The sequence below is a fragment of the Rhineura floridana genome, chromosome 2 (assembly GCF_030035675.1).
Source record: "Rhineura floridana isolate rRhiFlo1 chromosome 2, rRhiFlo1.hap2, whole genome shotgun sequence".
NCBI lineage: Eukaryota > Metazoa > Chordata > Lepidosauria > Squamata > Rhineuridae > Rhineura > Rhineura floridana.
Window position 1 is genome coordinate 7,710,579 of NC_084481.1, and position 26,568 is coordinate 7,737,146.

The 26,568-nt window shown below is 42.9% G+C and overlaps 1 protein-coding gene across 5 annotated transcripts in view; it reads right to left on the reverse strand.

Moving 5' to 3' along the window:
• Positions 1-25,550, reverse strand: part of ERBB4 (erb-b2 receptor tyrosine kinase 4) — a 1,247,562-nt gene extending 1,222,012 nt beyond the window's left edge. For all 5 annotated transcript variants that reach the window (XM_061607686.1, XM_061607684.1, XM_061607681.1 and 2 more), the window contains exon 1: positions 24,802-25,550. In XM_061607686.1, coding sequence (XP_061463670.1) covers positions 24,802-24,889 — 88 coding nt within the window. In that variant the 5' untranslated portion in view covers positions 24,890-25,550. The remainder of the gene's footprint in view (positions 1-24,801) is intronic.
• Between the last annotated feature and the right edge of the window lie 1,018 nt (positions 25,551-26,568).

The window sequence follows — 26,568 nt, forward strand, 5'->3', positions numbered from 1 at the left end:
GATGTTTTCCAGCTTTTTTAAAAAAAAATATGTTTTTAAAGATGTTTTGTTTTAATATATTTTAAACTCTGTTTTTATGATGTTTTAGAGTGTTTTTATTGTTTTTGTTTGCTGCCCTTTGGGTCTTATATGAAAGTTGGGTATCATTCTTCTCAGTCACTACTGAAAAAATGTACAAGATAGGGCTGTAGCTCAGTAGTATTAGACTACCTGCTTTGTATACCGGGGCCCCCAGGATCAATTCCTGGCATCTCCTGGCAAGGCTTAGAATGTCCCCTGGATAAAACCCCACAGAGCCACTGCCAGTCAGTGTAGACTGTACTGAGCTAGATGGAACAATGGTTGACTCGATATAAGGCAGCTTCCCTATGTTCCTATGAGTGAGTCCTAGGCAGAATACATGCAATGGTCAGAAAAAGTCAGCTCTGGCTCTCACATCCGAGTACGCAATAAGATGTGTACAAGGTCATGTTCATAACTTGGGAGAGATAAACATTTCTTTATATCAAGGATAAAAATTGCCAGATTAAAAGAAAATGCCTATACACATTCTGCACCCCCACATACACATACAGAGTGTTCATTTCAAACATACCCCAAACCATGAATGCTAATTTTTTTCCTCAAGAGGTTCTTAAGAACCTTAAGGAGGTTCTGTGAGAAACAGCTAATTTTGCACACAGTTCCTTGAATACAAAGAATTACTATATATGAAGAGAGCAACTCTCTTGTTTAGTCGAACTCTTTTGGATTTTGCTGGCTGAAAACAAGTTACCTGCCACTGCTAGCAATCTTGTGAAAGTGAAGGAAGGCATGCTTTCCAACACTGTACTGAATGACTTGGAGTAATAATATGTATATTATAATACAAAGCCAGTGAAAGCTTCAATCTCTTGATGGTTGGTGCGTTAGTATGGATGTGAAGTTGAGTCAAGGTCAATTCTCTTCTTTAATTCTCCTTTTTCTTCCTTCTCAAGGCACAAAAAGAGCTTAGTTATTTCTGCATGGATGCAAGGTGAATGAGGCTGTCACTTCTCGTTGCAGTGCTATTTATTACACATCAGTGACACAGAACCAAAAAAAAGTTCTTTAGCCTCTTCTCACTTATATGAAATGCACAAAATACATTTTAAAGAAATATGCTTCTGACAACTAAACTGCATCAGCTTGTTTTCAACAACCCATTGCTGAAAAAGCAGCCTACCCTGCTATTATAGAATTTTTTGAAAATCCCTATATGCAGTTAAAAAAAAAGATGTTGTACATACATAAAATTAGCTGGCAGCTGCAATCTTGCTCCTGACCAAAACAAAACAGTTTGGATGGGAGGAAGATTTTGTTGGTATATTTCCTCCAACAAAATGAGAACGGAATCTTTATAGGATGGCAGGCTCTAGAAACATAACTGCTGTTCCATAGTTAGCCTCTTTGAGCTTTCATAAAACTGGGGAAGTTCATGCCCCAAACATACAATAAAATTAGGAGTTATGTTCTCTGCTGATACAAATCTGTGCAGTCAATAAGTTAAACCAACTTTTTTGAGAGATGACATGACACTGAGAATGCTCATTTATGCTGAATATCAAGGACAATGGTTTGAATTACAGAACGTCAGTCTGAGGTAGTTCCAACAACCCACAACTCTCTGTTAGGTTGTAAGACCAGAAATACATTGACTATGTGTTACACTCACTACAGGAAAAGAAGTCAAATTGCCAGTCTCTTGCCTTGTGAAAATTCTGAAAGCTCGCTGGAGACTGGCAGAGAAAGCTGGAAAGGATGGTAAAGAACCACACAGGGAAGGAGGACCTGCTGGTCATCTTTCTCCTTCCTTTGCTTCTCTTGATGCTTAGCAGCTAATTTCTTCTAGCAGCTGGTAGGGAGAGGAGCAAGGAAAATTAGCCAATAAGCAAAGATGAATACAAGAGGGGGGAATGCCCAGCCTCTCTGTGCCTTTGTCTACTACCTTTTCAAGTTTTCTCTGCCTGTTTTTGAAGGACTTGCACAACAAACAATGGAGAAGAAAAACCATCCAGTGGATTCTGCTTCCCTGCTTAAGATCCTTTCCAGCTTTCTCTACCTGTCTCTGGGGAAGCCTTCAGAATTCTCAACAGACAGAAATTGGCTTATACAGGGCTTCTTTTCATGCGGGAAGTGTAACATGTAGCTAGACTACAGTTGCTAGAAATTAAAAATATAAATATAAAGCAAATATAGAGCAGGTCACTATGTGATTCACCCTAAACTTGTGAGAGTTTACATTTCATTGGTAGCCAGAATGTCTGGTGGGGGCATGGAAAGAGTACTTGGTGGTTTCCACATTTCCACAGGACAAACTGCTCTACAGATTACTGCATTCATATGATGTTGATAATATGTAGAGCAGAGGCGGCTGACCTGTAATCCTCCACATATTGTTGAACTCACATTCACCGTTGGCCATGCTGGCAGGGGCTTATGGGAGTTGGGAGTCCAATAACATCTGGAGGGCCACTGGTTTCCCAGCCCTGGTGTAGAATTATCTTGGTAGTTCATACAGGTGTTATTATTTACCATTTTAACTATTTAATTTTTATATAGTGCCATCAATATGCATGGCACTTTACAGAGTATAATTCATAGAGATGTAATTCATGGTTTTAGATAGGGAAATTCCAAATATATCTCCTTTCCATTTTAACGTGTTTTAGCCAAGAATATCAGGCACTGCGCCATGGAACTATATATAAAGCAACACATTCCTTACATGTTTGTCAATCTGTCTCATGCACAAAAAATGTCTAGAATATGGTTGAATCTGTTTTTATGCTCAAATATTTAACTGTTTTATATTCAATACCAGGAAGCCTATTTCCAACACATAATTTTATCTTATAGGGAGGGATTGGAAAGGAACTTTGCTCCATCCACATTTTTATGCAAACTGAACCAATTTGCATCTCTTATACATGGATAGGAATGTAGTTATCCTTCAGATTTTGCACTTGTCTGAATTTTGCAGCTCAAAATAAATAAATAAATACCCAAACACATAAGAAATGTGTAGCTTAGATAAAATGTATTTATAAGTGTGTATATTGAGATAAAATACTTACAGTCCATCTCAAAAAATTTCATGATTCCAGGTATTATATTTTATTGAGGGCATTAAATATCATAAGAGTTTCAATAAATATTGAGCAGCTTGGCAACAATGTAGGTGTAAAGGACATTTTGCCCCTCATGGGTCTGCCCGCTTCATTCTTCTGGCAAGTGAATTACCATCAAAGTCAGTAGAAGCATATTTAGAAGTCTTTCAGAATATGGCCCACAAAGATAGCTATGAATTTTGGTTGACATATTTAATTTTCACACTTGTGTGCAAGCATTAATATTTTCTCCTTCTCTGGAATCTCATGATGGATGGCAGGTCAAAGGCATGATATATAATACTGGTATAAACAAAGGCAGCTCTTTATTGAAAGATAGCATATTTCAAAATCCTGAGATTAAAAAAGGGGGTTGCAGTCCTACACACTGTTATGCTGTTTCAGAGAGGCTTATGTGGCTATCCACAGTAGCACATTCCAATAGTGCAGTGGTTTTCAAACTTTTTTGGCTGCAGGTCAAATTAATTCAATTTTATCAATTCCATACTTTTAGGTAAGAGACCTAGGTGTTTCCACATATGCATTTTCCACCTGCCATTGGACAACATTGTGTTAAAATACTGAGAGTATATTTAGGCTATGGACACACTAGTTGCTTGAAAAGCAGCCAGAATTGTTTTTCTAGCTGCCTTTTAATGTGACTCTGCCCTCTGCTGGCCACACCTCCTTTCCCCACTGCTGACTTCAGATCTTTCAGGACCGCCCACAGAAATGTGTTGGGCCCATCACTGTCTCTGCCTGAGTCTGCAGCAAAGTGTTTCCATTAGTCACACATGGAAGACAAAGGGGTTGATCTACCAATCAATTGCAAAATCTGCCTGAAGTTGAATTTTAAAAAACATACTCAAGCTGATCCAACCAGAGTTTTAGAGTAAAAAGAGGTGGTTTGACTATTGTCATGTGCCCCCATTTTCAGAAGAGAGGTTGAGATGCACTGGAACTGGCAAAACATTGAGTGTGTCTCTACCCTCAGTCTGGTATGAAAAGATTGTCTATGGCTGGTCCAGACCATGGGGTTGAGGTTGTTGTACCTACTGCATGCAACAGATAACACCTTTCCTTCTGTGATTACATTGGCTCTCCATTGATATTCAGGTGCAGTTCAAGGTGCTGATTTTGACCTTTAAAGCCCTAAATGATTTTGAACAGAGTATCTGCTCCCATGTGAACTTGGCCTGTATCCTCAGCTCCTCATTTGATGCCAGGTTGTATTTCACACCCCTTTCAGAGGTTAGTCTGAAAGACATTGGGGACAGGGGCTTTTCAATAGTGGCCCCTAAGCAATTATAACTTTCCCTCTTTCCAGAGTAGTCTGTGTTCTTTCAGGAGGCAGGTCCTGAAAGCCACTTTCTAGCCTTGGTAATGTCAATACATAACACCTACACAGAATAGGTGGTGGTGTATGGGTAACTCAAGCATGAACTTGTAAACCGTAAAGCATAAAACTCCCTAAAAGTGAAATAATTGCAAGGAGTTAAGAGCAGCTAGTCTGGAATCTTGATTCAGGACAATGACTACTGCATTGTGCTCAGTAGGTCAACTGATTTGAGCTCCATTGATTGGGGGAGGGGAGATGAATCTTGTTCTACAGCTTCTACGTTGTTGTTTTTTTAAAAAAAGACACAAAAGCCTGCATTATTAGATTAGGTCACACTGTGGCAATGAATTATAATGAAAAAGACATAGTACATGTACTCTATTACACATATGTTAAAATTACTACATGCTTATCAGTGCAAATAATTTTAGAGTTTGATATCTGACTTGATATCTGATTGTTTAGCAGACTCTGCTCACACTACTGTGGCTTGTAGACACAGATGCACTCCTCAGAATCACATCAAATGTCTGGAGGTAGAAGTGTCACATGGTCATCTACAAACTATGAAATAAGGCTTTTGAATAAAGATTCTGGAAACACGTTGACTTTACATGCCTTCTATGGAAAAGACTGTATGCTTTACATTTCTCAGCTTACAACTCCACAGGTGATATTGATGCAATTTGTGAACCAGTCCTATACCAGTAACAGGTTGATTGTTGAAGTTAATGGGAGTTCATAAAGATCAACATTCTATAAATTGGGGGGACAGGACACTTTGGCTCTCCAAATGGTGGACTTCAGCTCCCATCATCCCTGACAATTGGCCATGCTGGCTGGGGCTGATGGGAGTTGGGAGTCCCACAGTTTCCCCATCCCTGGTATATATGATGATAAGATCCCCCTCTTAAACTTTTCATTACGCATTAACAAAAGTTTGTTAATGTCTTTTGAAAAGTCTCTCAAGATCCGTTTTAAAATCTGTTGAAAAACCCATTTATACATAGGTATGTTGACATCACACTGTTGGGCCTTAGGCAGCTCCAGAGTGAGAAGACCAGGTATTCTAGGCAAGCCACAGCTGAATCCAGTGTTACCATGAAAGGCCCAGCCTACCTGGAAACCTTGCAGTCCTTCCAAGTCAGAGAAAGCAAAATATATTTCAGAAGAGCCACCAGAATTTCTTAATTAGGATCCCAAAGTGATAAAAACTGTATTCTACCTGAATTCTGTCTCTTCACCAATTTCAGATGTCAGTCCTTTTGTATGTTCCCTCTCACATAAGAAACTTATTTTACACAATATTTCAAACCCAGCTTTGCAAAGCAGGGATGGTTAGACAGCTAAATGACTGGCTGTGCATGCAATTATATGCACAATTACCTTATTGCATAATCGTGAGGTCTTAATTATGAAAATGGGCTTTTGATTTTTGTGGTGCTCAAACATTTTGAAATCTAATCAGCTTATCAAGAGATCAACATTCCTTCTTATTGGTTCAGAAAGTACTTTTAAGATACAGTTGGATGCACATGCAAAGGGAAATGGGCCAAACTCTTAGAGAGAGCAAAGTGTTCCTTGAAAACTAAAGAAAACGAGGGTCTCACTCCACCTACAAAACATATGGAGAGCTGAAAGGCCTGGAGAAAACCTTTACTATGATTCAGGTTCATATGGAGAAGACCACTCACAGATAGGGATGGGGGAGAATATCCCCTAAATCAGACATAGTACCAGATTCCAACTGAATTTGACAGTCCACTATCTTTTTGGATCAGCGCTGATTTCTTGCAGTGGGTAGCAGCTGTAATCAGCACAGATTTTGTGGCCATGGCTGCAACCAGCACAGAGTTTTTTTTAAAAAAAATTCCTCTTGTTTTATGTAATTATCTTCGTAATTTCCTCAAAGTTGCTGCAATTGTAACAGTATAGCTGTGATAACAATAGCCATTTGTCCATTATATATTACCAAAAAAAAGTGTTATCACCATATAATGTAAAAAATATTGGCTGCCTGCCCTGTCCCAGGCTATATATGTCTTCAAAGTTAATTGTCAAATCCTCCTGCAGTTTCATGTTTTTCAAACAAGACAGCTCAGAGCATTCTGAATCTCCATCCTCTTGCACGGGAAACATTATGATAAGAGAGACTGACCCACGCAACCTGCCCCACTTTCATTGCTGCTGTCAGCTCATTAGGGGACATCTGTCTGTCTCTCTCTCTGTGCTGTGAGTGTGTGTGTGAATAAAAATACAAAGTGGTACTAGTGGTGGTGGTGATGCTGCTGCAGCGCTGCTGACAAACTAATTCAAGAATAGTGAATAGCGCAAGGGAGGGGAATAATTAAGTACAACATCAGTTAGCGTAAGGCAAGAGACAAAGGCAATTATCTGCCTCATTGATATGTAAATAGGGGGGAAAACACATGGAACACCATGATCATTTACATGAGCATTTACGTTAAAAATTACGGGGAAAAATTGCCACTAAAACCCCCCACCGAGGATCGAATCACCAAAAAAACTCACACAGCGGATTGAATCGGCAAGTGCCAAAGCAAAAGGGAACAAAAAAAGGGCTGATCAGGATCAAACTATGGACAAGTGGATCGGAACTAGGTAGTGAAACCCATCCCTACTCACAGATATTACCAAAGATGGTGGGCATGAAAGCTCCCTCCCAAAATGTTCTTATACCATCATGGTTGTGTGATGCTGGAGTTTGTTCGTTCATTTTAGGGCATATAAACTCTAAAATGCACATACATCTACTCAAAAGGGATGTTTCCCTTCTAAGAGCTTACAAGAGTCATGAGGCATTGTGGGCCTAAAAATCAATCCATTCCTACACATGGAATGTTAACTCTGTTATTGCTGCTAACTCCATTGAACTTGCTTCAGGTTTGCAGGTGGTTACCAGAATTCATCCCGTAGGTATTTCAAATGTGTGTTGCCTGCAACGAGTGACTGAGTCTGTTTGCAGTGGGCGTGAAATAGCAGGTATCAGATCTCAATTTGCTAAACAAAATTAGCTGCATGCCAGCCTGTTTGTGTATCAATTTCTCTTGCTCATGGAGTGCTAATTCAGGCAACAATCATTTACAGTATATGCAGGAAGAATAATAAAATGTATCTTTCAAGAAGTTAGTCACATATGTTATTTTGTCATCCTGTGCAGCTGTAGGGATTTGCTGAACAATCTCTTTTCATCCTCGACACTTCGTTAACAACCACCAAAGAACGGCATTTACTGGCCAATAATTTGGCCCCAAAGTTAATGGCAAGTACATTTTTAGAGCATTAAGTACATCACAAAGGACAATAGTTACTAAAAATGGATGCTAGCAATGGGAAAACATTGGTTGCTCTATTGATATTTGCACTCAGTGCGGAAATTTATCTCCCAAAATAAAAGGAGCCTTTATTTTGTCCTCTGTATAAAAGACATAGAAATAATGCTGGACTCTCAGGATTCCCACAAATCCTCTATGTGCAGCAATCTATACTTCACTGATAACATTTTTATTTCTTTCCTGTCCAAAGTAATGAACAGAAATATCAACTTTTGAATTTGGCTTGGTGGATCAAAAATGGTAAACTTCTTTTGGGAATGACTGCCAAGAGAAAAACATATTCGAACTCAGGAAGACAGATTAAAACAAAATAATTCCTCTGAAGAAATTGTGGTAATAACCAGTGGCCAGATACTATATTATTTTTATACTACCATCAGAGGATATATTTACAATATTTAATAAACCCCCTGCTTCACAGACAGCTGCACATTTTTGATCCCACCACCACTAGGTGCCCATGTTGAGGAAAGAGGGAGTGGAGTTCAATATCACCACTGCTGTTGCTGCTCAGAGAGAGGGCAGGTGGCAATGGCTTCTGCTGGATAGCGGGTGTGGGGTTGGTGGCAACCCATCCCTGGAGCCTGGCAGCTGACACCAGATGTTGGCTCTGCCCTGCTGAGAGTTTAATTAAAAACAAAACAAAACTTTCAACCTGAAATGCAATAAAAAGCCTATGCTTAAATATACACATGAACCACAGAAACCACAGCCTATTGACAGACCCAGTGCTTTGCACGTATAAGTCCCTGACACCTCTAGTTAAAGACTTTAATTTCTTCAAATTCAAAACATGAAACTGTACAGTAAACTATTGCTTGGCATCAGGGATCTACAGACATCTTTGTATAAAGTCCATCCCCCTTCAATTCATTTTGGAATCTTTTGCTCAGCATTTCAAACCATTTTCTCTCATTACTTGGATAGTTAATTTTTAATATACATTCATGTGTTGCAAATGAGGCTGTTATTTGATCATCCGCTTAGTACCTTTATTGAGATACTAAGTTTTTAAAAATATGTAGTGCATTATAGTAAATGTCAGAAATTTGGTGAAGGTTGTCATTTACTGGTAATTAACATTTTGAGTGGCAAGTGGAAAAAATCTATACTACGAAAATCACACTAAACACACTTCATTCCTCAAGAGGCACCCTCTTTGGGGGCAGAAGCTAGCCCAGCACAAACCAGAGGTGTAGTCGTTTGGGGCCTCAGGGGGTCTTAAACCCATTACCTTTTTGGGAGTAGGGTCCCAGCAGGGTCCCTATGTCTCCAGCATCCTATGAACCAATCAGCATGAAAGAGGAGTGTGTTAGCCACCAAGAAGAGTCTTCTAACCTGGTTCCTTGTTCTTTCCTTCTGATTGGAGCCAATCAGAGTGAAAGGAGATGAGTCAGCCACTGAGAAGACTCTTCTCAGTAGCTGACACACATCATCCTCTTTCATGCTGATTGGCTCCTAGGGACATCTGTTTGTTGTAGGAGAAGGCATTAACAAGGATCTCATATCTCCTTATACTGAGAGGGCATGGCTGTGACTAACATGAAGAGACCTTGCACTTCTGAATTTGCCACTACATTCGTGGTGCAAACTGACAGTGTGCTTTGGAACATGATCCAGAATGTTGGATTGTGAGCTGTGTTTTAGAAGCTCACTCCCAGTTCATAAGATGGGTCAGAAAGGCTCTTATGGATTGGTCAGTACCCCAAGTAAAATGAGAACTAGAACAGTAGTAAGAGCAGGTGATGGCTCCTTCCGATCTAAAGGGGAATCCAATTCTAAGAGGAATCCTCAACCTCAGCTGGCCACCTTGAACAAGATTTCACACTGTTTCACTCACGTTGCCTCACTTGGGCCCGTGATATCCTGTGTGAGGCTCTGTGTATGTTCAATGGAGATCAGAAGTTTCTGACATTTCTCTCCAAATATTGACAACAGATTTCTTTGTGATATGAAACTTATGCAGTGATGTGGCAGAAGATGTATACCACAGCAGGGATAGGGAATCTGTGGCCTTCCAGATGTTGCTGGACTACAGTTCCCATCATCCCTCAGTATTGGTCATGCTGCCTGGGGCTAATGGGAGGTTGAGTCCAATTACATCTGGAGGGCTACAAGTTCCCCATATCTGTACTAGAGTCCTGAGCTAGATGGGGGACCGGAAATTCAAGGGTTTTTTTTGACTATCAATGCTAGATATTCAATCACCTTCTCCATCTGAAGGGTAAAATCCCAAAAATAATGGAACAGAACTTCAAGTTGAGAAGCAGGGCTGCCCCCGTTCCACATGAATAAATGTATGTATCTGGCAAATCTCCAAAGCTCTGGAATAAATAATATCACTTAAAAATGTGGAATATCAAGCAACTCAGAGGTTTATGTGTAGGGAGAATGGAACCCCAGAGTCAGACTTGGATGAGGTGGTAGAAAATCAGTGGCTTAGGGCAGTGGTGGGGAATCTTTGGCCCTCCATATGTTGCTGAACTACAACTCCCATCAGCTCCTAGAAGCATGGCCAATAGCCAGGGATGATGAGAGTTGTAGTTCAACAGTATCTGAAGGGCTAAACGGTCCTCACATCTAACTTAGGGTTTACAGAATAGATCACATCACAAATCTGACTGGACCCAACACAGCTAAATCCATTAACAACAAACCTTTTCATACAAAGAAGAACTGATAACACACATGACAACAAACTGCTTGCACACTAATGCGATTGTGCCATTTGACTGGGGCGGAAGATGTGTGTATCTCATTGCCAAAAGATGACTTGAAGGGATTGACATTTTACTCTGTCTTCATAATAGCCCTGACAGATGTAACTTCAGATCTGCCTTAATCACACACACAGATGTGGCAAATTTGGACATGCAGTACGCATGAAAATGAGTGAATTATGAACAAACAAATGTCAGAAACAGCCTAAATATAATCTTTTGTGGAATAAGAAACAAAAATAAACAGTGTGAATATTAGTATTACTAGCATATTGTAATTTTTATCTCTTTTGTGGCAGTCAGTAGTACAACTAGAAGCTAACACGATTACAACTGTGTGAGGGTGAACACCTAAATAGGGCTCTGGAAGTTTCTAGTTTCATAGTTATAATTGTGTGAGCCTCCCCCATCCCCTGGGCAGTCCATGTTTGAAAAGATTTTTAATATATTAGGCAAGATCATTTCCTGTAATTCATTGAGGTCACAATCTCATATATTTGAATTTGTTCATTGTCTTTTTTATTTTTGTTTTTGAAACAGTGCTATACAAATGTTATGTATTATCATTGTTGTCATAATCAACAATGTCTGCTTATCTCTGGAATGCACAGAGAAAGAGGAGACGAGAGGAGGCTAAGAAAAATAGCTGTTCCATACCTAAAACTTGAGTCAATGGGTCCCCAGGCCACATTCTGACCTGCCAAGTTGGTGGCAACAGATGTGGATCATTGCATTTGTATAGCACTAAGTGTTCAAAGCACTTGACTACAGGCTGTAGTTCATAGAACAACCCTGTGTATAACAAATCATGATTATTCCCCATTCTGTAGCCTGAGGCTGAGAGAGCGCGATTTGCCTGAGGCCACCTAGTGAGTTCATCACAGCAAAGGCAAGAATCGAACCAGTGACTTCCTGATTCAGAACTCATGGCTAGCCACTATGCCACACCAACTTTCTCTTACTGGGGGGAGATGCTTACCTTCCCAGAGTAACATTGCACCCAGGGACAGCCACCCACCAAGTTCTGCCCGACCCTTGGAAGAAAATAATTTTTCACCTTATAATGGGAGATCAGAAAAGTTGAATGAAATGGTAGAGGGAGGCTTATGAATCTGCTGAGTTTCCCTGCTGCACATGGAACACCCTCTGTTACCATATGCCTCCTTATGCAGGATGGCCATTAATGAATTTGCCTGGACCCTCCCCAACCCTGGATAACATTGTGGTTTTGTGCCATTGCCTTACCAATAGAATCCTCCTTGTGTTAGCTCTGCATCTCAGCCAAATCATAACCCAATCCTTCAGCAGAACTTGGTTGGAATGCTAACAAGATGCAGGAGAAGATACATAGCTGCTTCATTCGAAGACCAATTATTAAACACAGTTGGTGTGGGCCCGAGAGGAGGCCCTGTCTGTGTGGCAGCCTTCAAGTTGTGGAGCACCTTGCCCCAGGATGTTCAGCTGCTCTTCTTTCTGGCTGTTTCCTGCCAGCTGGTGAAGAGTTTTCCATTCCAGCTGTCTTCTGCTTGGCTGGGTAGATAATATTTTGATTTGAAGATTTTTATCTGTCATGCAGTAGCAACCAGTATGGTGTTGCGGAGCTGTGCTCCTGACACCAGTGTTGCTGACCTGGACAGCATTGGACCATGGCAGCAGCAAAATTGGGGCTGTGTGAATGCACTGGCAGGAGGGCTGGATTGGCCCTGCTAGTGCCTCAACCTCGCTGCTGAGTCACTGACCCGCCCACTGTGATCCAAGTTAGTTGTAATGCCACCACATCAGCCGCTACTGCTGCCATGCCTGTCTCTACTTTTTTTACAGAGAGCGAGATACTGTGATTTTACTGTGATATTGTCATTTTAACGGACAATAAGTAAGCTGCCTTGAGTGATGCATAAGTGTCAGAAAAAAATTCTTATCAATAAAAACAAACAAATTATCAAACCTACACAGAAAGGCTGAAAAATTAGAAGCCGTTCTCAAATTAATTGAAAAATAGCAAAATTGGCCAATTTACTTTATCAGTACTCTGAGAAATCAACATTTTGATTTTAGAAGTGGTCCTAAACATAATGCCCAATTCATTCCCCTCCCCATTGGGTTGCAAATTGCAAATTTCACATATCTCCGCTCCCTTGACCCCTGCTAATTTAAGTGGAATGCAGAGGCCATGCTTTGGCATGTAGTAGCGCCATCCAGTGGTGTAACAGCAACTTTCCACTTCCCAGCCTGATTAATATGATACACTCTTATCAAACTCCACACAAATTATTGCAACAGGGTCACACTGTCATAATGGAAGGTCCTGCTGTAAGAGATTAATTATCTGTACAATATATCAAAGAACTCCATAATTATCAACAGTCTTCAAATCTACAGAGCACAATTTGGATTCAAGGTTGCCAACACAATTCAAATTCTTACAACAATTGCAAAATGATGTTTATGAATTATGTCAGCTGAATATTCCAAAGCTCATGTAAGCCTACGTGTAAGACAAATATACTCCACTGAAGAGGTATTGTCCTTCCAGATTTGTAGCCAGTCAAACAGCTAAACAGTGCTGTCTACTTCAAGCTTGAATATGTGTTTATCCAGCTTTAAACATATTTACACAGCGGGGACTATGAAATAATCCAAGCAAACCATTATGGCTGGCCAAGTCAACAGCTCTCCTTTTATGCATATTAATGGCAACATAAAGCAGCAACAAGCTCCCACAAATAGATCTCCTTGCCAGATGTGTTTCGGGCACGTAGAAAGGGGTCACACATAGCTGGAGTGGGGATGGGGAACGATGTCAGCCACACCAGCCACAGTGGAGTAGGGCCTTCCATGTATTTACACGTCCACAATACTGACTACTCTTGACAATAACTAGTTTAATCATTCCTTTAAGATCTGCATAGATGAAGTACTACACATTCAGACCTGTTCAGAATAGTCTAATATGGACTGTGTATCCATAGCTTCTTAGTTAGAATGCCCCCAAAACCATTTACAATATATAGACGAGATGATAGATGAGATTAAAATGTCCATCAATTGGCCTCAGGGCTCCTTTTCCAGTTAGTTTTTAACTAAGTAGATTCTGAAAACATAATGTGAAAAGGAAGATTTTTTCTTTTAAGCAATTCACTTTCCTTATCGATGGGTAAGCTTTCCCCCGACCCCAGTCTGATTTAGAGTTATTGTTATGAATGTTCCTGGAGAATTTTTTCTTTTGAAAAAAACCTTTGGCCTATGAGTTTTCCCAATAAAATTCAAATAAGTCAAATGGGTGAAAGGCATTCCCTGCCAGTCCTTTTGCTCTGTTTGCAGATAGAGGAGACAGAGGAAACTGCACATCCCAGACCACCTGGCAGGAAAATGATACTGAGCATGATGCAAAGGTGTTTCTTCTTTTGCTTGAAAAGAAGGGGTCTGACAGGGAGGACTGGCTAAAAGCAGAGGTGGGGATGAAACCCATTATGAGCCAGACCCCAGTTTGAAGGTGACTGGGCACATTTTGTAACTCAGAACACTTTCAGACAGTTGCTATTTTCAGGTGGGATTCAGTCACATACCAGCAAATTCAAGTTGAACAGTTAGGAATTGGTTTGGAGTTCTTGTGCAACAACCCTGCTTCTACAAACGATTGGACATTTCATAATAAGGAGAGTGGTGGGAAAATGCACATGAAAGTGTGGGATAACATTTGCTTGATGCAATATTGTATAACCTCCCTGCAAACAAGGATCAACGCTCAATAAACACATTGTCTGTAAGCCATCTGAATGAGGCTGTCCAAACTTTGCATTTCAAACCCACAAATTCCAAATCCATCCACATCACTGCTCTTCCTTCCCATTTCAAATTTACTTAATTTCATGTTCCAGCCACTGGATAACACTGTGGCTACTACCTGCCAGACGCAGGCTGTGGTTATGGGGTAGAAATCCTCATTCAATTCAATGTGATTTACTTCTGAGTAAGCCTTCAGTGAATTCAACCGCAGAGCTCTCTATGATCATAACTGGCATTGTGTATAATCCAAACATTCCAACACATGGGACTATAAATTCTGGCTAGATCATATTAATTCTTTTTCTACAGTGTTTAATTCCAGGTGTTTCCTGCTGTCTCCTACACTTACTGTGTAATTGTCAGTCTTTTTAATGAAAGGTTTATTTTAATAATCCATAGCCCCTGAATTAAGCCCTCCATATTAAAATTGTCTATCTCTTGAACTCTTATGGCATTCAGTGCAAGTACAGTAATGCAAGTTAATAGCTGGTGCCATGTTGTTTGCATAAAGCAAATATAAGCAGACTGTGTGAATACTGGTCCCTAGGCAACAACAAACTTTTTACAGGACAATTAACTCTTTCCCAGGATGGGATCAAGTTACTGTTATTAGATGTTCATCTTATATTTTTGGAAATATAAGTAATAAACCAAGTTTGATGGGTTCCACAGATATATCCAGGAAATACCCTGGAAAGTGCATTGCTGTCTTATCAGAGTGAGGTTTACTCTGCCCTTTAAGCCAAGATAATATTTTAAAATTGTGCCAGGAAAGTTAAATTCTGCAGCCTGCATGAAGTATATAAAATTGCATGCATTTCATTGCATAAAATGTATTGTGCTGCTTAGAATGCAGTTTAGAAGGGTTGCAAGACAATCTTGTTATGGCTGGCTTTTGGGCTGTTGGGTTAAGAGCCACGAGTTGTGATGGAAGTAAGTAGACACTTAGGCTGTGAACACACTAGTCGCCTACTCCAAAGCATTTTTATCAGCCACATCTGGAGGGGGAACAGGTTGATCTGCCAATCAGTTGTGAAATCTCTTTGAAGCTGAATTTTAAAAAATGCACTCTAGCTGCTCCCACTGGGTTTTACAGTAAAAAGGGGTGGGGTTTGCCACCATTTTCAGAAGAGAAAGGTGGAGACACACTGGAATTGGCAGAACAGAAAGTGTGTTTCTACCCTTATTTCTTGGTAATTCTTTTTTGCCTGATCAGTATTGTGAGTTTTTATTGGGAGGCAGGATTGTGTGTGTCTTTTGTTTTTAGGACTTTATTTTATTTTTATGTAAACAATATTGTACCCATTGTAAGCCATGTTGAGCTTGAAGAAAAGTAGCCTATAACTGCTTTCAAATAAGTAAATAAATACATAGAACAGCTGTGTGAAGCAGCATTCAGCCTTTTCTACCCCCTCCACCCACTTGATCACTGGGCGGCAGCCCTGCTCTGCATTCCTTCTGGCTTCTGAAGGACAAACTAGATTTTACTTGAATTGTATGGTTAGTCACAACACCAGGGGATTTTAAAAGAAAGCAAAATGGCAAAGAGAGAAAAATGGAAGGCACGAGGAGATACAATTGGCCTTCTTCAGCCCCCCAGTAGTGGGGAACCTTTGGCCCTCCAGATGTTACTGAATTACAACTCCCATCAGCCCCAGGAAGCATGGCCAACAGCTAGGGATGGTGGGTGATGTAGTTCAGAAACATATGGAGGGTAAAGGTTCCCCGCTACTAGGGGACTGAAGAAGGCCAATTCTTCCTGGAATATCCTGGAAGATATCTGGTCCTGAATTAGGGTGGAGGGATGTGTGTCACTGATGAGGTTAAAATGTCTCCTCCCTGGGGATGTTTCAGGTTGAAGGAAAGGGGAAATGATACTTCTGCCTTTCCCACTCTCCAGAGCCAGCCAGCCAGCCAGCACCCCCCCCATTATATAGCAGCTAGCACCAAATTTGAGCTTCCAACAGCTCTGTAGGATAGCAAGGGAATTCCTGGAGGGGAGGGGAATTCCTCTCTCCTTCCTCAACCTCCCCCACCCCTGCAAGGCCTGCACAGAGCACTACAAGGCTTCTGTTTTAGGCTGTTAAATGCCCTGAACCAGAGCGTTCCTAAAAGGAACACTGCAGCATTTTGCTACAGGTCTCACTTGTTGTTTTGAAAATCAGGCTCTCCTTGTTAGTAAATAAGAGTGACATCTTTTGTTTTGCCTTATCTCATCTCTTCTCTCAGAGGGTTTGTGCTACCTGAGTCAAACTGAAGGTGGGGGAAAAGTTTGACTCATCAGTTGCTATATTTTCTTTGCAGCTTCACTCTAAAGACTTCAAACCCATGTTCCAAATAATCCCCCCTTGCCAAGCCAAGCTATATATAGTCCAGTGACCACCAGACAAAATGCAAAGGGCAGTTAGTGCTTAAATCCCACTTGTTTCAATGGGACTGCAGCACACTTAACCTTCTTTGGATTGCACCCACCACTTGCTCACTGACCTCCTTGTTATCAGGTCAAACATGCAACAAGCCAAGAATCCTGGGCACTATGCAAGAATATTGCTTGCTTTAAAAAGATTCAGTGCCAGCTGACTGAAAGATGTCCCATAACACCTTACCAATTCTACGCTCCCTTTTGATGAAACAATATTAGTCAGCAAGCTTTACTTTTTCAGATCTTGACAATATGTGCCAATATTTACAAAATTCAGAAACAAACATCTGTAAGCCAATCCTTGGCAGACCATAACTCCAAATACAACCAAGCCTTTGGTCAAAAACAAATGTCAATATTTCATCAAAATAGCATTCAGGATATGGTCATATTTGGAATGCTGCTCTGTAAAGAAAAGGACAACTGTTTACAAAGTTAACAGAAACCACTCTGAGTTCATGTTTAGCAAATCAGGGACATCAACCTGACTGAGGAAAATTCCTCAGACTATGATATAGCTCCTGACAAGAAGCCCCACTTGACAGAGAAAAGTCTTCTAAAGAAAACGCAAGCCAACCACTATATCAGATTAAGTAGGCTCATTGTTATGGAAAGTAAAAAAGCACATTTTTTAACAGCAGTCAATTTGAGAGAGCAGCTAGACATACTTTGAACTGTTGGGCTGGTTTTTTTTTTTAATGGGGCCTGCAAAAAGGAAAAATATGTTTGCCCATTCGGAGTGAGAGCAGGAAGCGTTATCCTCACTCTAAACTTACTTTATGTTGCCATCCTACTTAATATGTAGTCCAGATCCCAGGAATCAAAAGAAAAATATAGTTTCAAAGAAATATACAGAACCCATGGAGCTGCTGATTAATCAGCTAACAGCCTAATGAAAGGGTCAGCAGGGGGCTTTTGGGAGGAACCTTTTGAGGACCCCACCAAAGCATTCAAGCTGCCCATCAGCTGCCCATCAGCAGAGGAAGAAATGAGCAGATTCCATAGCCCTCTTCAGGTATTACATAGACAGAGAGATTACCACGTGAGGGGCAGTGGGCACAAGCACACTAGCTCTGCCCCATTTCTGTTGCCTGCCAACATGTGCAAGGTGATTGTGTGAAGTGGTGAGCCTTTTGTATCGTAGAAACTCCCCACCCATTTTGGAATCAATTTCCCAGGAATATCAGAACATCCCTACACACAGAGGAGAAAATTATTTTTTCCATTTTCTTTTAGAGCCGCAACAGCAAAATAATGCAATTTAAGCTATTCTGTTCTCTCAAACAGACTAGTCATTCTTGTAATGCTTTGCTTAAACCTAAACAAAGGCTGTAATCCACTGGGAGATTTCTGTCCCTACGCTAGGGCTGCCAACATTTCAGTTGGTTGCTGTAACTGTGCTTTTAGCAACTGAGTGATGTGTAAACAATAGCAAGTGGTAACTGTTTATTGGCATTTGCTGAAAAGCTTCACCTGTGAATTGCTTCACATCAAGCTGCTGTTAAAGCCAGGAAGAGCAGGCTAGGCCACTTTCTCAGGTTAATTAGTAAACCTATCCAGGACCCCCTATATTCTTGAAAAGCTCCCATTCATTTCAATGTGACTTGCACAGAAATCATAAACAAAGTATAAGTTGTCCAACAAGTTAAAATTCAATTAAAATAATTTTATATTAAAATACAAAGTTAAAATTAAATTAAGTTCAAGTTACTAATAGTTATTTAGATCAAGGATGGAGAATCTGTATCCTTCCAGACATTGTTGGACTTCAACTCCCTTCATCCCCAGCCAGTATTCCAGTTGCAGCCCAGCAACACCTGGATGGTCACAGATTCCCCATCCCTGTTTTAGATGCTGTGCATATATTCTATGCAGAGGAAGGCACACCTTTAAGATCAAGCTGTTAATGTACAAGAAGCTTCAGTCTCTCTCTATTCTGATTCCCCAATGACCATTTTACAAATGGCAAACTGCAATATCTCACAGGAAGTGCATGGGTGAACAAGAATTTGAACCCCAATCCAAAAAAAATATTCTGATCACTAAAGTTTGCTTTTTTTCTTCCTTTAACAGTCTTCCAGTTAGCTGGTCACCCTGGGCAGGTAACAGGTCCCTCCAGGCAAATTGCTGGCCAGAGTCATACGGCACATAAGCACACCTGAACACAGTGGGTGGGCTCATTTACTGAGGTGGATTCATAATTCTGATTCTGCTTATCTGCAAGACAACTTTAGAGGACTTCAGATCAGAGCCACAGAGTTTACTACAATGGTTGGGGAACTTTTTTCTGTCAGGGGCTGCATTTCCTCAGGGCTAATCTGTCAGGGGGCGCATTCTGGTAGATGGTGGTAAGAGGGGCCAAGGCTGCCCAGGAGTGAACCCCTCAGGCTGAAGGTTCCCCACTGCTGGTTCCAGAATCCAAAGGAAAAATGTGTCTAATCCAACATATGCTACTGGCCATATTCCACCAAGAACATCTCCCCTGCAAGGGTCTCTGAAATACATGGGGGATGCATATGTACAAATCATTTCACTGAGGTGCACTGTACCCCAGGCTATGAGCCACCCACTCTAAAGCACTTTCATTAAATTCTCACTGAAAAGATGAGGTTGCACCAAGAATCATACCGAGCAAGGCAGGTTGTGGACTGTAGCTTAATACAGTGACCTCTTCAGAGAATACATCTGTCATGAGATAATAGGTCAACAATGGATCAGTAAATGTTTACAATTAAAACAGTTCTCTTTCCACCCTTTCCATTTAAATAAAGTGCCTTTCTTCCTTCTAGAGTCAGGAGCCAGTATAAGAGATTGTGCCCAAGGGATGCATCAGCATCCCCTTAAGGACCAATTCAGCCTCGGGAGTCAGTGTTTTAAAGAGCAACTGACCCTGGATCAATGCCATTTTATTTTCTTTCAGGAATAAATCTGGGCAGTAGAATAGCTTTATGATTGTCCACTCAGCCAGCCATGTCAGATTGATCAGAGAGGGGTAAATAGAGAGTGTCTCAGGCAGTAATCCACAATTGAGTTAAACTGGAGGGTTTGGATTTAAGACAATCTAGTCAGCTGGACTAACACTGTGAAACCTAAACGCAGCTAGGCATCAATGGATTCCAGTCGAGCTATGTCAGATCAAGTGGGAAATGGTTTCATTATTATAAGTTATTGGTTTGACTTTGTGTATTGTGAAATTGCTTAACAAAGGCACAAAAACATGTAGCTCCAACCTACGCACATTTACATGGAACTAAATGAACACGATGGGGCTTATTTCTAAATAAACACACTAAGGGTTACACTCTAAAAGCCCAGGTGCTCTGGCAAAACTGGGCTGTGGGTTGGGATCATTAACTCCAATAATGGCAAAAAACAAAGAAACCTAGGGAAGCAATAACAAGAATGTGATGGGAAAAGACTAGGCAAAGAATAGAACAAAAACGAACTATATAGTCAATAAGGGGAAAGAAGGAAGGTTAGCCAACAAGAAAAGAACAAAGGGTGGGGGACAGAGGGAATAAGAAATGATATTTCAACTACGGCTAACAGAGAAGAAAAGTGTATGTAAAAATAAGAATTATTAATATCCTGGAATTGCCAGTGGAAAAACCAAACAGAAGGAAATGCAAGACAATCAGTAATTTGAAGAAATAATATTCTGTTTCTTTCTCAGTATGGCAGGGAGCTTGATGCTTTAAGAACAGAACCATAATCCACAGTATACGTAAATCAAAAAGCTAGTATTTGCCAAACTTTTCCACATCTTTGTCTATTGAGATTTAACATGGCTTTCACATTTAACTTGCAACTGTTTAAGTAAGACAGGTTTAAACTCTTAGTGGCCCGCGGGGAAAATTCAATAAATTCCAGTAAATATAAATAACCCTGCTCTATAGAATGGACCAAATATAATCAAGGCTATCTGTCATTTTAAGCTTACAGGAACTACAAATATATATAAAAATGGGAATTTAAAAAACGGAATCAAAGCCAACACAGCCCCTTATTGCTAGGCTGCCAGCACAACTGCCTTAAAGGTAAATAGACCTTTTACTCAGACTATATTTTGTTTCTCAATTCCAATATCATTATTTGGCTTCTGGCTCACATGCAATCAGAACTTCCCTTTTACCTAGATTTAGTCGACAATGTTTGCAGACACCTTACAATCGTGAAGGAAAAAATAGCTCGCCTGTATGCCTTAGGCAAAGATCCAAATTAAACAATGCAACATAATGTATGTGGACCAGAATGCCTGATCAAATCTGTCCAGCACACAAAACAATGACATTCCTCTATGTAGGAGGTTGTGATGATGGTGTTAATTTAAAGGAAAAGTGCTGTCGAGAAGCACTGAGCTGTGAGATCTGTACCTGTAAATAACATGCAGCATAATCCTACATATGACCAGTGTACTTGGGCCAAAATAATGTATGGAGACATTTGGCCGGATCCTGATCACATTCAATAGATTTCAATCTGCTATAAGTTTCCTTAGGACAACTGTAGTCTTAAAAGTTCCAGTTCCATTCACTCAATAAATATAATTCAAGAAACTAGGTAAGACAATACTATTTACTGGACTGTCTCTCTTGATGGACAAAATTCTGATACCAATGACTACTGGCCCAGTAAAAGATGTTTCCTTTCCTCACTGATTTTGATTCTCTCATTCTCCAAGACCAGCTGGTCTAAATATTTTATGAATGGGGCTAAATATAATGAAACATCCCAGGAAGAAATGAGACCGCATTCTTGGGACCCTCCCTTTTGAATAAATCTCAGGGGGGCTGGGCTGCCCATTCAGTAGACCCGCAATAAAAGACACCAAACATACAGGGAGAATTTCCTCTGATTTCTTTGGAGAAACAGCACTCAGAATAAACTCTGCTTCCTTCAAAGATTTTTTTGTACTGTACCAAAACAACAAAAAGATTCCCTGTATTTCCATGCTGTTCACACAGAGCAGTAAATAAGGTGCATTCCTCCCACTTCTTAAGAAATTAGCATTTCAAAAATACACCACTTTCCCCCCTGAACTCCAAGCCGTGTCTAATAATGCAAGAAGCAGATTGTCTCCTCTCGTTTCCTTAATTTGTTTCATCTAAAAGCAATTCACTCAACATCTTGTCGCCCTCTGGCAGCTCAGTTTACTTATCCACACTTAATTTCTCATTTAGACCAAAACAAACTCCTCCAAACTGCCACTGGCTGAAGGGAAGAAAAGGAAAGGGGGGGGGAGCTCCCTGTGTAGATTTACCAGGGGAAGATTAGCTGTACCTCTCTCTTTCTCTCTCTCTCTCTCTCTCTCTCACACACACACGCATATATACACTGCTTGATACAGGCGGTTGTGGCCGCTTAGTGGGCCCTGGCTATGTAGGCACGATCTTTTGGGAAGATTTCCTGTAAACACTCCACTGGAATGACTAGGAGATGTGTGACAGCGCTTCTCTTTTTTCAGTGGGACTTGTGCCGCATGACTTTCCTATAGATTGTGCTCTAAAAGATCCAAATGTGCATGTGTTGTCGTTTATTGGCCCTGTTGATGTTTCGTGAGAGTGTAAACACGCTTTTGAGTAACACAGAACTATTCCTAAAGCATCTATCCTACACAGAGAGCTATTCCACCCTGCCATGTTTATATATAGTTTTGCTCTGAGTAGAGTTAAATAGCTGGCACCAGTTCCATTCACCACAAAGGGAATCTGCTGGAGCCTGAAACCTGTATAAAGCCATTGGTCCAGTAAAACAAAGCATCTTCTTACCAATCTCTCTCTCTCTCTCTCTCTCTCTCCCTCTCTCTCTCTCCCTCCCTCCCTCCCTCTCCCCCCCTCTCTCCCCCCCGTGCATCCCCCCTTGCATATCTATCTATATACCTATATCTAGAAGGATTTCCTTAGCTATTCACAAAGGCACACATTTTTGTTCCAGTCTCTTGTCGAAGTGTTACTTCACTTAAAACCTGAGCAGCAGAAGCCTTGCAAAAAGAAAACAGCAGCCCTTGCTACCAGGCAGTCACTCCAAAGCGACATAAAAACACAGGGATGTCCTCTCTGAGGAGGAGCATTCCAGAAGTTGGTGTCGGACTGTAATGAGAGAGAGAGAGAGAGAGAGTTGTGATGCTGGGAAGAGAGGGGATCCCAAGAAGATCGTGAAACCCCAGAAGCTCGCGTTAATAATAGCAAAAACTGCTTGGGACCAAAGACAAGAGCACCAAGACCCACAGTTTCTTCGAGGAAATTCCTCGAGTCAGTTGTGAAGCCGCCCTGTCTCGATGTCTGGGTGTCGGCGCGGGTCATCGCCAATGCCTCCTGAACCCCCGAGAAGGGTGGCGAAGGAAGGCGGGGAATCAAAGGCAAGGGCAGAGTGAGGGAGACCAGACCTTGGCATTCACTTGGACATTCTGCCAGGCTTATCTGGAGCCCAGCGTAGCAACCAAACAACTCCGGAGCCAACAGCAAAACGTGCTTGGTGGCGACACCGTTAGCCCGCGAGAGAAGCGCCTCCGGATCCAGGCACACAGAACTCGGCCCAACTGAAGTCAGAGCGGACTAGTGTGCAATCTGGTGGCTTTGTCTGCCTATGACTAGTCGCCCCGACGCCCAAAGTTCTGGATCACGAAATCCTGCGGACTCTCTACTTCCGAGGAAAGACGGCCAGGCTCCGCTGGAAGAAGAGACAGCCTCTGGCTAGGGCATGCCGACGCCGTTTACGCTCCCACCCAGACCGGCAGGTGAGATCAAAGTGTGTCAAACTTTGCGCTCTTGTCCCGAGAATCCCTCCTCGTCTCCACCCCGCCCGGGAAACCAAGCCTAACCCTGAGCTGGACCTTGAGCAAACCAGAGACGCTGCCAAGCGAAGCCCGCCACCCCGAAGAGAATCGGGGTGAGCAGGAGCCGCCTCTCTTCCCGCCTTTCCTTCTCATCGCCCCTGTCATCAGCAGACAGGGAGGACGGAAGGCTCACCTGTACAAAGAGGGGAACCTGGCGCGGGGGGGGGAAGGGAGCGGTGCATCTGTATGTAGCGCCGGTTCTGCAAGGGAGCAGCTGCAACCGAGGGGCTTCCCCTCCGCCCGCCCGCCTCCTTCCTGAAGATCCCTACAAGCAAGCAAAGCAGGACACGTCGGGCACGAGCCATCCAAAGTTAAGCTCTCTCAGCTTCTCCCTTGGCTTCCAGGAGATCGAGTGCTGCTGTTTTCAACCTGCCCGCTAAAATCAAGGGAGGCGTTGAAAGGGCTCCGATTGGGCTGGATCCTGCCCTTTCTTTTGGCTCCACCAAGGAGTCTCTCCTCCTCCTCCTCCTCGCTTCCGTCTCTCCTCTCTGCCCGGACCTATCTGCCAACCTGCCCGGACAACTCAACGGCGCAAGGCGACACAAGCGCCCCTTTCACCTCCGCAGACCTGTCAGAGGACAACGAGAACCGGTCAACTGCTGGCCTGTTGAAAAAGCCAGCCCTACCGCCCCCCACACCTCGGCTGGATTCCGGGCCATAGGTGCCGCGAGAGCAGCAGCAGACACAAGCCTCTTCGGCAAGAGACCCCCATCCTTAAAGGATTCCCCTCCGCTGATGACACGCCAAAGGGACTGGCGTGGGGAGGAGGGCTAACAATATTTCCAGTGGTTTCCAGTGGCCAGACCTCACTTTCAAAGCCTTTGCTTTGGGCGATAATCCTGGCAAAACAAGCACATCGCAAACGGAATCCTCTCCGTGGGTTTTTGAAAGAAAACCGGAGCACGCACAACACGCCTGTAAAGCTAGCCCCTGGAAACAACGAGCAAACCAACTTGGGTCAGTCTGACAATCGCCCATTTTTAAAACTTATCCGGGGATGTCCTTCTGAGAGCGAATAGCCGCTAGGATCCCCCCTGCCACCCCCCGAAGTCTGCCAATCTTCAAATGACATGTAAAAGAAAGGAAGGAAGAAACCTCGTCTGGATCGACGCGGAGAAATGATCGAAGAGACACCGGTCGCCCTTTTCCCCTTAAAAAAGGAAAAAGGAAAGAAAAGAAAAAAGACCAACGACAAGAGAGGTAACCGGACCGCACCTGACTGAGCAGCGCAGAGATGGAAGGTCCCGGCGATCGTAAGGAAGCTCACCCAGGAAAAGACTCTTCGTACCAGGTTCTTCATCATCGTCGTGGTCGTCGTCGTTTTGGCGAGGAGAGGAAAGAAGAACCCGAAGGTCAGTCTCCTCTGCTCTGCGCCTTCGTCTTCAAAATTACATGGTCCAAGCGGCGTCCGCCGCCCTCCGCTCCGGAGTCCGCGAGGGCGAAAGCGCACAGTGTCCTCCCCCCTCCCCCCAGAAAGGTGTGAGGGGGGGATTTGGCTACAGGAAGGCAGGCGCTTGGCCCCAAGCAGAGGGGCGCCCTCTCGGGAAGCAAGGTATTCGCTCCCGACCACCACTTTCAATCCCCGCTTGGTCTGGCCTGCGCTGTCCAGGGGACCTTCCCAGAAGCCACAATCCAAGAACTCCCAAAAGTTGTTGCCTCACTTTGAAAAACCAGACCCAAAACCCACGAACGAGGCAAAGCGCCGCTCGCGCTCTTCCTTTCCCCCCTCAGAGTCAGTTTCTCCGCCGGCTCTTATCGCGCCCCCCTCGTCGTCTTCTCTTCTGTCCCCTTCTGGGCTCCCTGGGTGATTGGTGGTGGAGGGGGGGGTGAGAAACAGAGAGGTCCTGAGGTGTTTAGTTTAGTTTCACCGCCTCCCGCTTTCTCTTCGCTTTCCCTCTTGTCCAGTAGTCGCTCCTGTGGTAGTAAAACCTCGGAGCGCCAATGCCATTTAGTCCGAGGGCTCCGGCAGCTACACAGATTAACCAACCAGCCCACCTCCCCCCCCAAAAAACCCCACACAGCGGGAGGAGGAGATGATAGGTTGGAAGAACTCCGTCCTAGCCCCGCCTCCTGGTTGCCTCTGAAGAGCGCAAGCCCCGCCCCCCCGCCCCGCCTGCTTGGATCAGCCGCTCGCCTTCTCCTCCCCCACGTCGCCACCAAAATACCCGGGAAACACCTGTCACTGGAGCAGGGCGCGCGCGTCGAGCGGGGCGCGCGGCTGCTGTTGCTGCTGCCTGCTCCACGGGGGTTACCATGGAGCAATGCGAAGGCAGCCGCTTCCACAATGTGCCTTTTCAGACCGGGGGGGGGGTGGAAGAGAGGAAAAGGGTTTTGTTTTGCTTTTAACTGGCATGTTATGCATCTATGCGTTTTTTGGGTAGATTTATTTCCCTGGAGTTCTCAATCCAGGGTGGGCTTCCTCTGCTTTGTTTCTGATCCCCTTTCCTACGCCATTTGCAGCACGATCCGTCCATGTTTACCCGGAAGGAAGTCTTACTTTAATATTCCAAGGGAACTTACTCTTCAAATCAGGGCATGGTTCATAGGATTGCAGCCTTGGAGGTTTGCTTACGAGATAGATAGGTATGATTTCGACACCCCCCCCTTTTTAGAGGCGCAGCTGGATCCGATTTGGATTTGTTTTCTCTGTACTAGTAAGGATGCACAGTAAAAGTCTTGAAAATCAAATCTAAAGCAAAATCCTGATTCCCTTTTTTCCCCAGCAGAAATTAGGGAGAGGCGACTCTAGAGCAGCGGAGGCTAAGACGCGTAGAACAATGTCAAGTCTTTGCCAAGGCACACTGCAAGTGGTGGTTTGTGGGAGGGGGAGGGAGAGGGGGAAGCCCCCCCTCCGCCTGCTCTGTAGCTTTTATTTATGTTAATTTCAGGCCGATTCCTCGCCGCAACCTATCTTGGAAACTGAAAGGGAAAGTGAAGAGTGACTGAAAGATTCGACGGCGGAACGCGCCAGGCGGCGATTAT